At 47.8% G+C, this 13,227-nt stretch overlaps 1 protein-coding gene across 5 annotated transcripts in view; it reads right to left on the bottom strand.

Moving 5' to 3' along the window:
• Positions 1–3,704: 3,704 nt before the first annotated feature.
• Slc5a11 (solute carrier family 5 member 11) overlaps positions 3,705–13,227 on the bottom strand; it is a 63,196-nt gene continuing 53,673 nt past the window's right edge. For all 5 annotated transcript variants that reach the window (XM_029480116.2, XM_029480115.2, XM_085841342.1 and 2 more), the window contains 6 exons: positions 12,072–12,179; positions 11,632–11,782; positions 8,929–9,097; positions 7,430–7,645; positions 6,671–6,839; positions 3,705–3,950 (listed from right to left, as the gene is read on the bottom strand). In XM_029480116.2, coding sequence (XP_029335976.1) covers positions 3,748–3,950; positions 6,671–6,839; positions 7,430–7,645; positions 8,929–9,097; positions 11,632–11,782; positions 12,072–12,179 — 1,016 coding nt within the window. In that variant the 3' untranslated portion in view covers positions 3,705–3,747. The remainder of the gene's footprint in view (positions 3,951–6,670; positions 6,840–7,429; positions 7,646–8,928; positions 9,098–11,631; positions 11,783–12,071; positions 12,180–13,227) is intronic.

Raw genomic sequence — 13,227 nt, forward strand, 5'->3', positions numbered from 1 at the left:
TGTAGTCTGTTCTCAACATTCCTTCCATGCTGTAGAGCATCCATCCTGTCCCTTTACACTAGAGCCTGCACGGACTCTCAGACACAGCCTTCACTAGCAGATGCTTCAAGCTCCACTTTTTTTTTCGTAACATTGGTGGAGCTAAGAAGAAGAAGTGAACTGGCATGGTGCAATCAAACAGTATTAACTGTCCACATTGTGGAGACTGTACCTCTCTGGCTAGTGTGGATTTATACAGCTTTGTACATTTGCGAGCCCCTTAGGCAGGAGGCAGGGGCATCTCTCCTGGCACAGTGCTTAGGAGCTCTGAGTGACAACCAACGGTTACTGTGCATGCCAGAGAAAACCAGCCTGTGAATAAAGAAATCTATAATTGTGTTAAGAGATGGGTGCAAAGGCTGGAGGGGTGCACACACTTGGTTGCCAAAAGTCTCCACTTATCTTGAGGCTGTTTTGTGTTTCCTGTACTACGTCCTCACAGTAAATTGCTTTATTTTGTTTATTGACCCTTTGCATAAAGTTTGCAGGTTTGTTTCTGTTACAGCCAACCAAAAGCCTCATCATACTCGCTAGTCTGAGGAAGCCAACTGCTTCTCGTCCGGCAGCCATGGCCTGTGCACCCCACACAGGCAACAGGCAAACACACCTCCTTCCGCTCCCAACAACTCCAGTGTTCACCATCACACCTATGCCTGCCAGCGATGGTTCTCTGACAAGTGATCACACACCTCACAGCTTCCATGGGTCAGGGTCTGGGGAAAGCTCAGCTAGGGCCTCTGCTAGGATCTCCTAGGGCTGCAGTGAAGGTCTGGTAGGAGCTGTGATTTCATCTGGAGGCTGTGCTGGGAAGGGAAGATCCAAGCTGTCAAACTCCATTTCTGTGTGTTTGTGGCCACAAGGTCTGAGGCCCTTCCCGATTCTGGCCATCCTTTGGAGGTGACTGTTCCTGGTGTCTGCAGGAGTCCCTTATGTCCCTTCAGTGGCTGCTTCATCAAGCAAGCCAGGAAGTCTCCATAGTGAGTCAACTTACAAGACTCTCTAAATCTTTTTTTTTTTTTAATCTAGATTTTATTTATTCTATCAGTGGTTTGCCTGCATGTGTGCCTGGTGCTCACAGAGGTCAGAAGAGGGTATTGCATCCCCTGGAACTGGAGTTACAGATGTGAGCTACCATGTGGGTTCTGGAAACTAAAACTGGCCCTTCTACAAGCACAAGTGTTCTTAACTGCTGGGCTGTCTCTCCAGCCCAAGGCTCTTTTTTCATTACGTAATGTTTTGTGTGTATACAGGTGAGTGTGGGCATGAAGACCAGAAGCTAGCTCTCATGTTCCTCAGATGCTGTCCTCCTTGTTTATTAAGACAAGGTCTCTCTCATGGGCCTGAAGCTCTCTGGAGAGGATAGGCTGGCTGGCTGGCTGGCCAGTGAGCCCCAGAATCTACTTGTCTCCCTAGAACTAGGATTGTAAGTGTTTACCTCAAGCCTGGCCTTTTATTCAGGTTCTGGGGCTCCAACTCGTCACCTTACCAACTGAACTGTATCCTCAGCTCAAGAGAATCATATACAATCTAATCATTACATATAAGACATTACAGTGACATCCCATGAACATCACCCATGTTCTGTGGGTTACATGCAAGTCACATGTTCTTCCCACGTTCAAGGGAAGAGAACCAGGCAGAAAGGCTCACTGACTTCAGTTCCATCCACAGTATGTTAAAGGTCATCACAGATGACACACGTAAGGTTACTTGATAAGGGGAACAACTCCTCAGGTTTGTTTCCATTCTTTCTGCCTGGATCAGAATTCATTCTCTGCACACAAATTATTCTTGTACAGAAAAAAAAAATATGACTTTGGCATTTCATGTAGAAACATTTTTCATGCAAAGACCCTTAGAATTGAAGCCAGGGACTTAAAATTCATTTTGTCCTCCAGGCAAATGTTGGTGGGTTACTCTTCTGCATAGCCCTACTTACACTCTGAGGAGCTAACATGAACAATAGAAACGGGTGTTTAGGTGGGGAGCAGGAAGAGAACATGAGGGTGTCCGTACCTTAGGGAGCTCAGAGCTCAAGTGGACAGTCCATAAAGAAGGGATGGCTGCGGGCGGAGCTGTGAGGTGGCACTAGGGAAAGGAGGCTGGAGTGGTAGGAAGGTGGAGCGCCAGTTGAGAGACAGACTTAACAGAGTTGGAATCTAAGAGGTGGTGAAGACAGTGGGTGATAGAATGGAGTCAACGGGGTGGTGGTGGTGAGGGGTGGGATCGGGGAAGATGGACTCAGCAGGGAGTAAGACTGGAGCAGAAGGTGGTTCTGGGAAGATGGACTCAGCAGGGAGTAAGACTGGAGCAGAAGGTGGTTCTGGGTAAAGAGCATCCGCTGCTCCTCTGAGTACCCAGGCTGTGTTCTCCGTGCTCACATGGCGGCCAGCAACCTTTTGTTCTTGGTGGAAGAGGTGGTTTCACATACACACACACAAGGTAAAACGTTCAGACACATAAAAATAAACCTTTAAAAACGTCTAGGCTTGAGAAGCAGAGGCAGGCAGATCTGTCTGAGTTCAAGGCCAGTCTGGTCAACAAAGCAAGTTCCAGGTGAGTCCTAGTAAGACCTTATCTCACCAAAAATAACCCAAAAAAGTGCTGAGGAGAGGGGAGTGAGGCTAGAACTGGGGGTAGCAAGCAGCGCAGTCAGAGGCTGGCACAGTCAGAGACTGCCACAGTCAGCAGCTGGGCATGGAGGCTGGTAACAAGTTTATAAACTTTCCCAAGGAGAGTGAGCTGAAGAGCTAGAGGAGGTCTGTACTTCAGATCTCTGCAACCCTGTGTTGTAGAGGAAATTGGACCTGGGGTGAGGTGAGACTGGAATCAGGGAGACCCCTTTAGGAGAACTGGTACAGACATTGGACCAAGTAAAGGACAGTGAGAGGTGGGCAGTTGGCTGCTTTTCCTGAGAGGCAAAAGCGGCATAATCTGCTGCCTGCCTGCTTCCTTCCGAGACCTGAGAGTTGACTCAGAATGGCCCAGTTATAAGGAGGACTCGGAAGGCCCCCTCTGCAGAAGCAGCAAGGGCTCCTAGTTTCTGAGCCATCTCTTCAGCCACTAAGCTAGAACTGGAGAAGTGCACACAGTTCCCTCATGTCCTCATGTCTTAATTCTTCTTATTGTATTTTGAGGCAGGGTTTCAAGTAGCCCTAGCAAGGTGGCCTTGACCCAGAATTCCTGGTCCTCTGCTTCTACCTCCCAGGTACTGGGATTGGGGCCGTGGGCCACCCTCTCTCTCTCTCTCTCTCTCTCTCTCTCTCTCTCTCTCTCTCTCTTTCTCTCCACTCCCCGTGTGTGTGTGTGTGTGTGTGTGTGTGTGTGTGTGTGTGTGTGTGTGTGTGTGACAGAGTCTTACCCAAACTGGTAGCCCAAACTGGCCTCAAACTTGCACTTGATCTTAGTCAAAAGGCCGAGCAGCCATGGCCTCAAACTTGCAGTCCTCCTAATTCAGAAGCAGCTGGGGTTATAGGCACATGCCACCACACAGCCCCTGATTTTCACAGTGTGAGCGGTTTCAGGGCACTGCCCACAGATCTGCTTCTCACAGACTGTAAGGAGGAGCAAGTACCACAGTGAGGAAAGCCCCAGGGCCATCCACCCACTCCTTCTAGAATGAAAACACCGATTGGCTTGTCAGCAGCACCTCAGAAGCTCTACTGTAAACAGACACAGCTTTATTGTCATTTCCTGGCTCACCCTGAGTTACGCGAAGTATCCCCAAAGGAAGATGGCGCAGCTGATGCACACAATGCAGTTGACGTCGAGCAGGGTTTTCACCAAGGGCTTTTCTTCCAAGGAAACTATGACAGGTTCCGCTTTGCTTGGGGGCTCCTCTTTGTTCTTTTCCATCCCACAGAGCCACAAGATAGCCCTCACCACCTTGGAATGCCTGGGAGACACACCATCTAGAAAGAGCCCAGCAAAGGAAGGTCACAGGGGAACCGACTCTCCCTAAGAGGAAGAAGAGGATCAGCCACATGTGTCCATGAGCTGAGATACGGCACTCATGTTCTTCTGGAAGGTGCAGTTGGCCTTCCATATTTGGTAGTTTAACCAAACATGAATCAGGAATATCCAGAGAAGTACAGACCTTTTCATCATTCTTCCCTAAATAATCCACATAATGACTGTGTATGCAGCACTGACGTTGGATGGGGTGTTCTGGATAATCTAGAGCCGAGTTGCATATACAGGGGGATGTACATAGGTTATGTGCAAGGACTGTGGCATTTCCATGTGCACATGTGTGGGCCTGCGTGTGAGCCAGAGGACAACCTTAGTCATCATTCTTCAGGAGTTGTCTTTTTTTTTAGACAGTCTTCCACTGGCCTGGCGCTTCCCGAGTATGTGGAGCTGCTGGCCCTTGAGCCCTAGGGATGGTCTGGCTCTCCCTTCCGGATGCTAGGATTCTGAGCGCATGCTACCATGTTCCTACTGCTTTCCCCTGGGCATCAGATCCAGGTCTTCATGCTTGCAAGGCAAGTACTTTACTGACAGCTGCCTTCCCAGCCTCTCCTTTGCCAGTTTATACCACGGGCCTGAGCATTCATACCTTTGGTGCCCACGTGGACCATGGGATCCATTTCTCTCAGGCACCGAGGAACAGCTGTATCTATCAGATCTTACGTCTGGAAGATATCACTGTCTTCAGATGAAGAGATCAAGGCTTACCCTAACTTTAGCAAAGCCATATAACTGGAAAGTAGTGGCTGTGTTTGGGCTTAGGACCCAGATCTGTTCCCCTCTGCATCACAGTGCCCTCCAGGAAGATGAAGGACTTTGGGCACTTTGGGAGGATGCTGTCTCTCTGTGTGGCACTCAGGCTACACACTCTGCTGCTCCCAAAAGTCCAGACAGCTCATCCACCTGAGTCAGGGAAGCCAGTTTATACATTGAATATGATGGCAGTGACTTCACTTCCACAGAGAAATGTGCTCTCTGTTAAGGCCTAGATGAAATGTTAAGGTCCAGGTAAAAGGTAAAGGCCTAGGTAACTGTTACCTGGCTGGCCTGCCAGTTCCTGCTGCTACTAATGTCATAGGGAAACTTTCTCACACATTGTTACTGTTGTTATTAAGAAACTGTCTCATAGCCGGGCGTGATGGCACATGCCTTTAATCCCAGCACTCGGGAGGCAGAGGCAGGCGGATTTCTGAGTTCGAGGCCAGCCTGGTCTACAAAGTGAGTTCCAGGACAGCCAGGGCTACACAGAGAAACCCTGTCTCGAAAAACCAAAAAAAAAAAAAAAAAAAAAAAAGAAACTTTCTCATGCCCAAGTTGATTGCATGTTCGGTTATATTCTGTGCCCTTGGAAAACAATCACAACATAAGTCAGTTAGAACTGCTTTGTGTAGTTAGCTACAATAAGCTTGGACCAGAACCAGCCAGCCAGCAGCACTTCCTATACCTGTAATATGACCCTTTACAGTATTTGTTTTTGTAAGCTGCCCAACATTAGAGACACCTGCACCAGTATAAGAAACTATTTGGAGTAAGACTTCCATTTTGAGTAGGGGTCCAGTAAAGTTAAAGTTCTCAAGACCTCCCTGGGAAGTGACATCCTACTTGGCAGAAAGAGATGTGTGCCTGGGTAACTGACATCCTAGTTGGCAAGTTAAGACATGACTGTTAGACAAGTCCCATCCTGGTAGACAAGTTAAGACATAAATATTAGACAAGACAAATCCCCTGCCACAGTTGAACGCCCCAACCAATGAGAGCAGGATAAGTGTACAACAAAGACATGATCCTAAGGAAATCCCTCTATCCCTAAATCCTGATTGGTGGATAACTTGGCACAGATATTTGTGGATTTTAGGCTTATAAGTCCAGTAAGATCTTCACTAAGTGTCACAGTTCAACTCCCAAGTCTGTACCACAGCCCTGATGGATCAGTCCTGGAGAGGATGCTTGCTTTATAAACTATCCATGTCTGACTGAGACCAGTGTTTGCATGGTTTGTGAGGCAACTCCTAGACCACAACACTCACCTAGTTTTTAAAACATGTGACCTGGAGTTTCTCATTTTATAGGCTGAGCATGCTTAAGGCCTTTGGTTCAGTCCCTAGTACTAGAAAAAAAAATTCCAAGGGTGGGGGGAGGGGAATCTTCAGAGTTTCTTACCTTGAGTTGACACAGGTCAGTATCTATGGCTTTATATATATATATATATATATATATATATATATATATATATATATATATATATGACAACCTGAATCGTCACATCATGAGAGAGAACTTTGCCATGTCAGCATGGAGGTCTTATGTCACCAGATTTTCCCACTGTTCGTGAAATGGATATAGACTCTCATATGAAATCTCCAAATTTTAAAACATTAACTCACATCTTTGTAAGGTGAATTAAGCTGAAATCAGTGATTCAAGGATGACTGTAGTGTTCCAGCCTACAGTGTGGGGTTACATGGAGTCTCGGTAAGCTCTGGGTTTGCTGTTACTGTGTCTCTGAAGAGTCCCCTCTAGTTGGTGGAAAAACCAGGCATCAAAGCCAGGGGCTGCTGAAATCCCTGACCTTCTCCCTTTCTAGACTGTGATCTGGCAGAATCCCCCGGAACACACAGTGCTTCTTAAGCTCTATAACTGAGACCAGAGGCAACTAACTCACCGCCACAGGCTTTGGTCGTACTTTCTTGAACTGTCTCCAGCTGGATACTGGTGCCGGGGGCCTCTGTAGTCCCATTCTGAGAAAGGGTTAGAGACAGGGGGGTTTCTGGTGGTGCTGAGTCCTTCTGGGCCACAGGTTCATGACGAGTGAACCAAGTCAGGCGGCTGACCTGAGAAGCAGAGGCGACCATGAGACACAGGTGGAAGCTGCCATTGTTCCTTATTTTTTCCAACCCTGCACCCACCTCAGCTCTCATGTTGGACACTGTTCATCATGTCCTCCAAGCAGCGTCGGTTCCCCGATTCCTCAGAACCAACGACCACACCTCTTGCTTGCTCCCCTGTCTTCTGACAGCCCTCCTCTCTAACTGTCCTAGCCCTAGGGTACAGCCCTGTGAGCCACGTGTTGGCCCTTTAGCTTAGTCTTTCTTCTGGTTCAAGGACAAGGTTGCACCTGAGCTGACAGGAACTACTAAGAACCAGGAATGTTTGTGGCTTTACACAATGGCAGTTCTAAAAAAAAATAATATAAATAAATAAATAAAGGTAGGGGGTTGGGGGGTGTGGCCCTAGGAACTCCCTGGCTCCCCATATAGCAGAATTGAAAAATGGGGTCCAAGTTCTGAGTTCTACATAGCTATGTCCCTAAAGCCCTACCCCAGACTTTCTGAACATTTCCATTGTCTTGCTTAAGCCTGGAGTTCCATATTCTGTTCTTTTGATGAGTCTCAAGAGGCTAGGCCTGTGAGCCCAAATGTACCATCTCTTTGGAGGGTGTCTCTGTGAACCAGCTCACAGTGACCACAGTGATGAGGGTGGTAAAAGACAGAATCATGGAGAAGTAGAGGTAGTGGACATCCTTCACGACAGCTGGGCGGTCATCAGGCTGGTCACACCGAGGCTGTGCGTAGACAAAGTCCAGGATCAGCCTGACCAGTCCTAGCAGCAAGCCCAAGATCAGGCCTGAGAAGGCACCCTGCAAACCAAAGGAAAGTCATCTTAGGGATGCTGAGGTCAGCAAAAGTTCAAGGCGCCGTCTCAGGGGCTGGTCTTTCTTGTGATGCTCACTGTATTGCAAAGCTGTGGAGTTATGAACCTGTCAAACTTCTCCAAATGCAGTCAGCCTTTGGTATCCTGAAGGATCAATTCCAGGCCCCATGGATAACAAACTTCTCAGGTGCTCAAATCCCTTGTGTAGAATGGTATAGTGTTTGAACATGACCTATGCATATTCACTTATGTATGTTAAATCATCTTTAGGTTATGTATAACAGCCAGCACAATGTGAATATCATGTAAATAGCTGCTATATTATATCATTTATATGATAATGTAAGAAAAATATCTGCACTTGCTCAGTAGAGACATGGAATTTTTTTCTTGCAAATATTTTTATCCTGCTGTTGGTTAAATCTGATTTAACCCACAGGTGCAGATGCCCGGCTATAATGAACTGATTACATATGCACACTCATTCCCTTCTAATCTGGCTTCCCAGTCAATGGCAAGAGTGTGTCAGGAAGCCAGGTGTGGTAATGAACGCCTGTAAGCCCCATACTCAGGAGATGTAGGCGGGAAGATTGCGGATTTGAAGCCAACCTGAGCATAATGGCTACTTTTGTCCAGGTGACATAACTTAAGACCACCTGGGTAGGGAAGCTCAGTGAGGGGCTGCCTGGACCAGGTCTGTCTGTGGGCCTGTGCACGCATCCTCCTCCCTACTTTTGACTGGATGTTATGTGATCACCTGCATCAGCCAAGTCCTTGCTACCTTAACTGCACCAGAATAATGGACTGTGACCTGGAAATGGAGGCTCAGTTCTCCCCTAAGTTTTTTGTCAGGATATTTTAACACAGAAATAGAAATACATAGTGAGGCCCTAGCCGGGCGTGGTGGCGCACGCCTTTAATCCCAGCACTCGGGAGGCAGAGGCAGGCGGATTTCTGAGTTCAAGGCCAGCCTGGTCTACAAAGTGAGTGCCAGGACAGCCAGGGCTACACAGAGAAACCCTGTCTCGAAAAACAAAAAAAAAAAAAACAAAAAAAAAACATAGTGAGGCCCTGAGTTAAAAGAACAAACACAGGAGGCACTTCCGAGAATACCTATCTAGTCTTTTCCCGGCCTGTGGCTTCCCATCCAGGGTTCTCGCTCCCTGGTGACAAGGCTAGCCCACACAGGTCCCTGCCAGACCACTCCCCCTCCATTTCTCCCAGCGCTTGTGGACAGCACCGGGTGTTGTGTCGCTAGTCCAGAGTTACCTTTTCATTGGTACGCTTCCAGAAACATCCCATGATGAAGACCATGGCCACGGGTGGCTGCAGGTAGGAGCTGATGGATTGAATGTAGATGAAAAGCTGCCCTCCCTGGCTGGCCTGCACAATGGGGATCCAGAGGATGGAGACCAGCACCAGGGCAAACACAAATATCCTGTGAGAAGAGAGGAAAGCAGGCCTGGCTTCTCCGAACACCCGCTTTCCTCTCTTTATTGTGCAGCTTCGCGGAGCTGTAAGATCTGTAAGACATGAGACCTGTCCCCCGCCCCCGACTCCCCCCACCTAAGAGTACGATGCAGTATCCTTTGCTGAATTTGCACAGTACCATCAGCCCTGCACAGGCATCCTGCCTAAATATCCCCTTCCCATTTTACAGTTTATTCCAGCTGCCGCTAAGTAACTGGGCATGCCTGCTCCTCCATGTTAGCCTTCCCTGGAGCTCCTACAAGTGCCCTCGGCCACTCAGCATTTGATCTTCAGCTGCTGCCTCGGCTGTGTAATGGTCTCTGAGGTCCATCCATATTTCATACTCCCCTCCTTTTCAGAGACAGGGACAGCACACACCCAGGCTGACCTTGAATCCTCCTGCCTCAGCCTCCCAAGGGCTGGGATTTCAAGTGTGTGCTAACTCCTCAGGATATTTCATTGATTTAAAAAAGAAAACCATCAAGGCTAGAGAGATGGCTCAGTGGTTAAAAGCTTAGGCTGCTCTTCCAAAGGACCTGGGTTCAAGTCCCAGCTCCCACATGGCAGCTCACAACTGTCTGTAACTACAATTCGAGGGGATCCAGTGCCCTATTCTGGCCCTCAAGGGCACAAGGCACACACATGGTACACAAACATGGTACACAAACATACATGCAGGCAAAAACACTCATACACACTAAATGAATCTTTAAAAAGAATTGATTTTGTAGGCAGAGCATTTAGGGTGTATAAACCTCATGTGGAAGTCAGAGAATTTATAGGAATTGGCTCTCTTCTTCCACCATGGGGTGGGTGCCTGGGTATCGTACCCAGGCCATCAAGCTTGGCAGTAAGTATCCTCACTTGCTGAGCTATTTTACCAGACCATTTCACCGCATCTTGTGAGCGTATGTGCCATGAACACACCATTCTCTCCCTTTGCTTGTCCTTCACCAGCTGATGACAGCAGAACCGCCCCCTGCCCTTTGCTACTGTAAACTACTTGGATAAACATCTGAATACGGGTCTCTGGACATATGTCCTCAAATCTAAGAATACAAACTTTTAAGTGATTTGGTAAGTTTATGCTTAACGTTGTAAGGGCCCATCGGGTTGTTTTTAAGTGGAATCAGTCATAGTCCCATGTGTACTGCATAGGAACCCTGTCTTCCTGCATCACCTTTCCAGGTACTGGGGTGACAGGCGTGAACCACCATGCCTGGCTGTTCCTGGCATTCTAGTGGGAAACAGTGGTGCCAAGCGTAGTAAATGATGCTGAACGTCTTGTTACAGGCTCGTTGTTACATCTTTCTTGGTGAAAAGCCTATTCAATTGTTTTGGTGGTTGGTCATACTATGTTCTAAGAGTGCTTCGTATTTTCTAGATTACAAGTTCTTTTTTTTTTAAAGATTTTATTTATTTTATGGATGTGAGTCACTCTGTAGCTGTACAGATGGTTGTGAGCCTTCATCTGGTTGTTGGGAATTGAATTTAGGACCTCTGCTCGCTCTGGCCCAAAGATTTATTTATTATTATAAATAAGTACACTGTAGCTGTCTTCAGACCCACCAGAAGGAGGTGCCAGATCTCATTACGGGTGGTTGTGAGCCACCATGTGGTTGCTGGGATTTGAACTCAGGACCTTCAGAAGAGCAGTCAGTGCTCTTCCGCACTGAGCCATCTCGCCAGCCCGATTACAAGTTCTTAAGCATGTAATGTGGCTTGCAAACATTTTCTCCAGTCTGTGGCTAATCTTTATATCCCTTTAATGGTATCCTTTCAAGTGACCAAGTCCAGCACATATCTGGCTTTTCTTTAATGGGTTAACATTTGGGGTCAAGTCTAAGGACTCTTTCCCTGAACCACAGCTGAGACAGCCCTATGCATGCAACTCGTATGTGACAGGGCTTCAGGGAGCAGCTTATCTATGTCTGTTTTATATCCCATTGTCATGATGCCCATTTCTGCTCTCCTACTGGACTTCAGGACTTGCAAGAGTCTTGGAATAGAAATTATCCCTGACTCAGCTTCAGAGCACCCCACTGTGTTACCCAGAACCTCCTACTACCCCTCAGGTCCTAATGCAGATTGGTGCTTCCCCTCTGAATGTCTGGGTTCTCCTCATTCCCAGTCAGGACACTCACTCCTAAGGGCTTTAACTGTCTCTCTGACTTGGTCTCCACTCCTAGCATTATCCCAGCAGATGCAAATCTTTTAGTGCTATGTTCTGGAACTGCAGGATTGTTTTTCAAATACTGGAACATTATATTAAACGACTATTCTAATACCAGAACACAACCGGTGTGCACAGGACATCCCTTGAGTAAATGACTAACTCCTGCCAAGGTCCTGCGACTCAGCAGCAGCAGCTGAGACCAAGGCAGCTTGGGTACATTGACTTTACCTGGCCCTTCATTGCTAGGTATTTGACTTTACCTAGTCCCTTCATTGCTAGGTATTTGGACTTTTCACTGCCCAGAGTCCTACCCTATAAGGCCTTACCTGCCCACAATCATGAGCTCCCTTTCAGATGCCCGTGGCCGGATGTGGTTCCACAGGTCCATGGTGAAGATGGTGCTGGCACTGTTAAAGATGGAGGTGAGGGAGGACATGAGAGCCGCCACCATCACAGCCATCATGAGCCCACGGAGTCCTGGGGGGCAGAAGGGAGGTCTATAGGCCTTGGGCTTTCTGATGGCCACATCTGTCTTCGCTTGGGACTCTATTACCCCAGGCCCAAAGCTAGCTGATCCTGATGGCTCAGCTCTGAGGAGGTAGACCTTCTATTGGCATAGTCAGACAAAACTTTGTGGTCCTGCCAACTTCTGGCCTTTGGGGTGCCCATCGCTCTCCGTGTCATCCATACCTCAGATTATCACCCAGACAGTATCCTTCTTTCTGGGTGGTCCGGGGGACTGAGTATAGGGGTGAGGGGACTTTACCTGTGGGCAAAAGTTCCAGCACAAGTTTGGGGTACGCGATGTCTGAACAGCCAGAGGGGTTGCTACAGACCCGCTGGCAGATGTCGGGATGCGCACAGGCTACTTGATCTACGGAGGAAATGTAAGCCCACAGTGAGACAGACAGGTCCTGAGCCCAGGCCCAGCTACAGTGTGCCAGAACCAGGCCAGCCCTAGAAGGGTCTATGAGCTTATAGCCAAGAGAACTAGGAAGGAGCCTCAACTCTAAGCTGTGGCCATGCCCCTTCAGCTTTCTGCCAATCTGTAGAACTGGCATGATGCCATACTACTTCATAATATTTAGCCTTGACCGTTGTCTGCAAAAGCATCTTTGTTTTGTAAGATTAGAACAAGGCTGGCAAGATGGTGCTGACCGTGCCGGCAACCTGTTTGATCCCTGGGTTCCCAGTGGTGGAAGGAGAGAACAAAAGCTCACGTTGCCTCTGACCTCCACACGGATGTCATGACACACACACACATTCACAGAAACATACTTACCCCATCCCAGCTCCCACATACATAGTTCATAAGTGGACGAAGGGCCAGCAAGCCTGAGGACCTTCATTTAATCTCAAGGTGCCATATTACAGAAGGAGAGAACAGAGTCCTGCAAGTTGACCTCTGACCTCACACAGGTGACATGGCACACTTGGATGCAAACGTGTGCACACACAAATGCATACACACACAAATGCACACAAACACTCACACAAATGATTTTTAAAAATAGGTCAATGGATAAAAATTTAAGACACATTAAAAATGTAACACCCTTCAGTCCTTCTTAGAAGGAGAACAAAATACTCACGGGAGCAAATATGGAGATAAAGTTAGAGCAGAGACGGAAGGAAAGGCCATCCAGAGACTGTCTTACCTGGGGATTCATCCCATATACAGTTATCAAACCCAGACAGTATTGTGGATGTCAAGAAGTGCTTGCTGAAAGGAGCCTGATATGGCTGCCTCCTGAGAGGCCCTACCAGAGCCTTACAAATACAGAGATGGATGTTCCAGCCAACCATTGAACTGAGTGTGGGGTCCCCAGCAGAGGAGTTAGAAAAAGAACAGAAGGAGATGAAGAAGAATGCAACCCCACAAGAACAACAACAATATCAACCAGCCAGTCCCCCAAGAGTTC

The sequence above is a fragment of the Mus caroli genome, unplaced genomic scaffold, assembly GCF_978045245.1.
Source record: "Mus caroli unplaced genomic scaffold, Mus_caroli_1 scaffold_8, whole genome shotgun sequence".
In the NCBI taxonomy this organism is placed as follows: domain Eukaryota; kingdom Metazoa; phylum Chordata; class Mammalia; order Rodentia; family Muridae; genus Mus; species Mus caroli.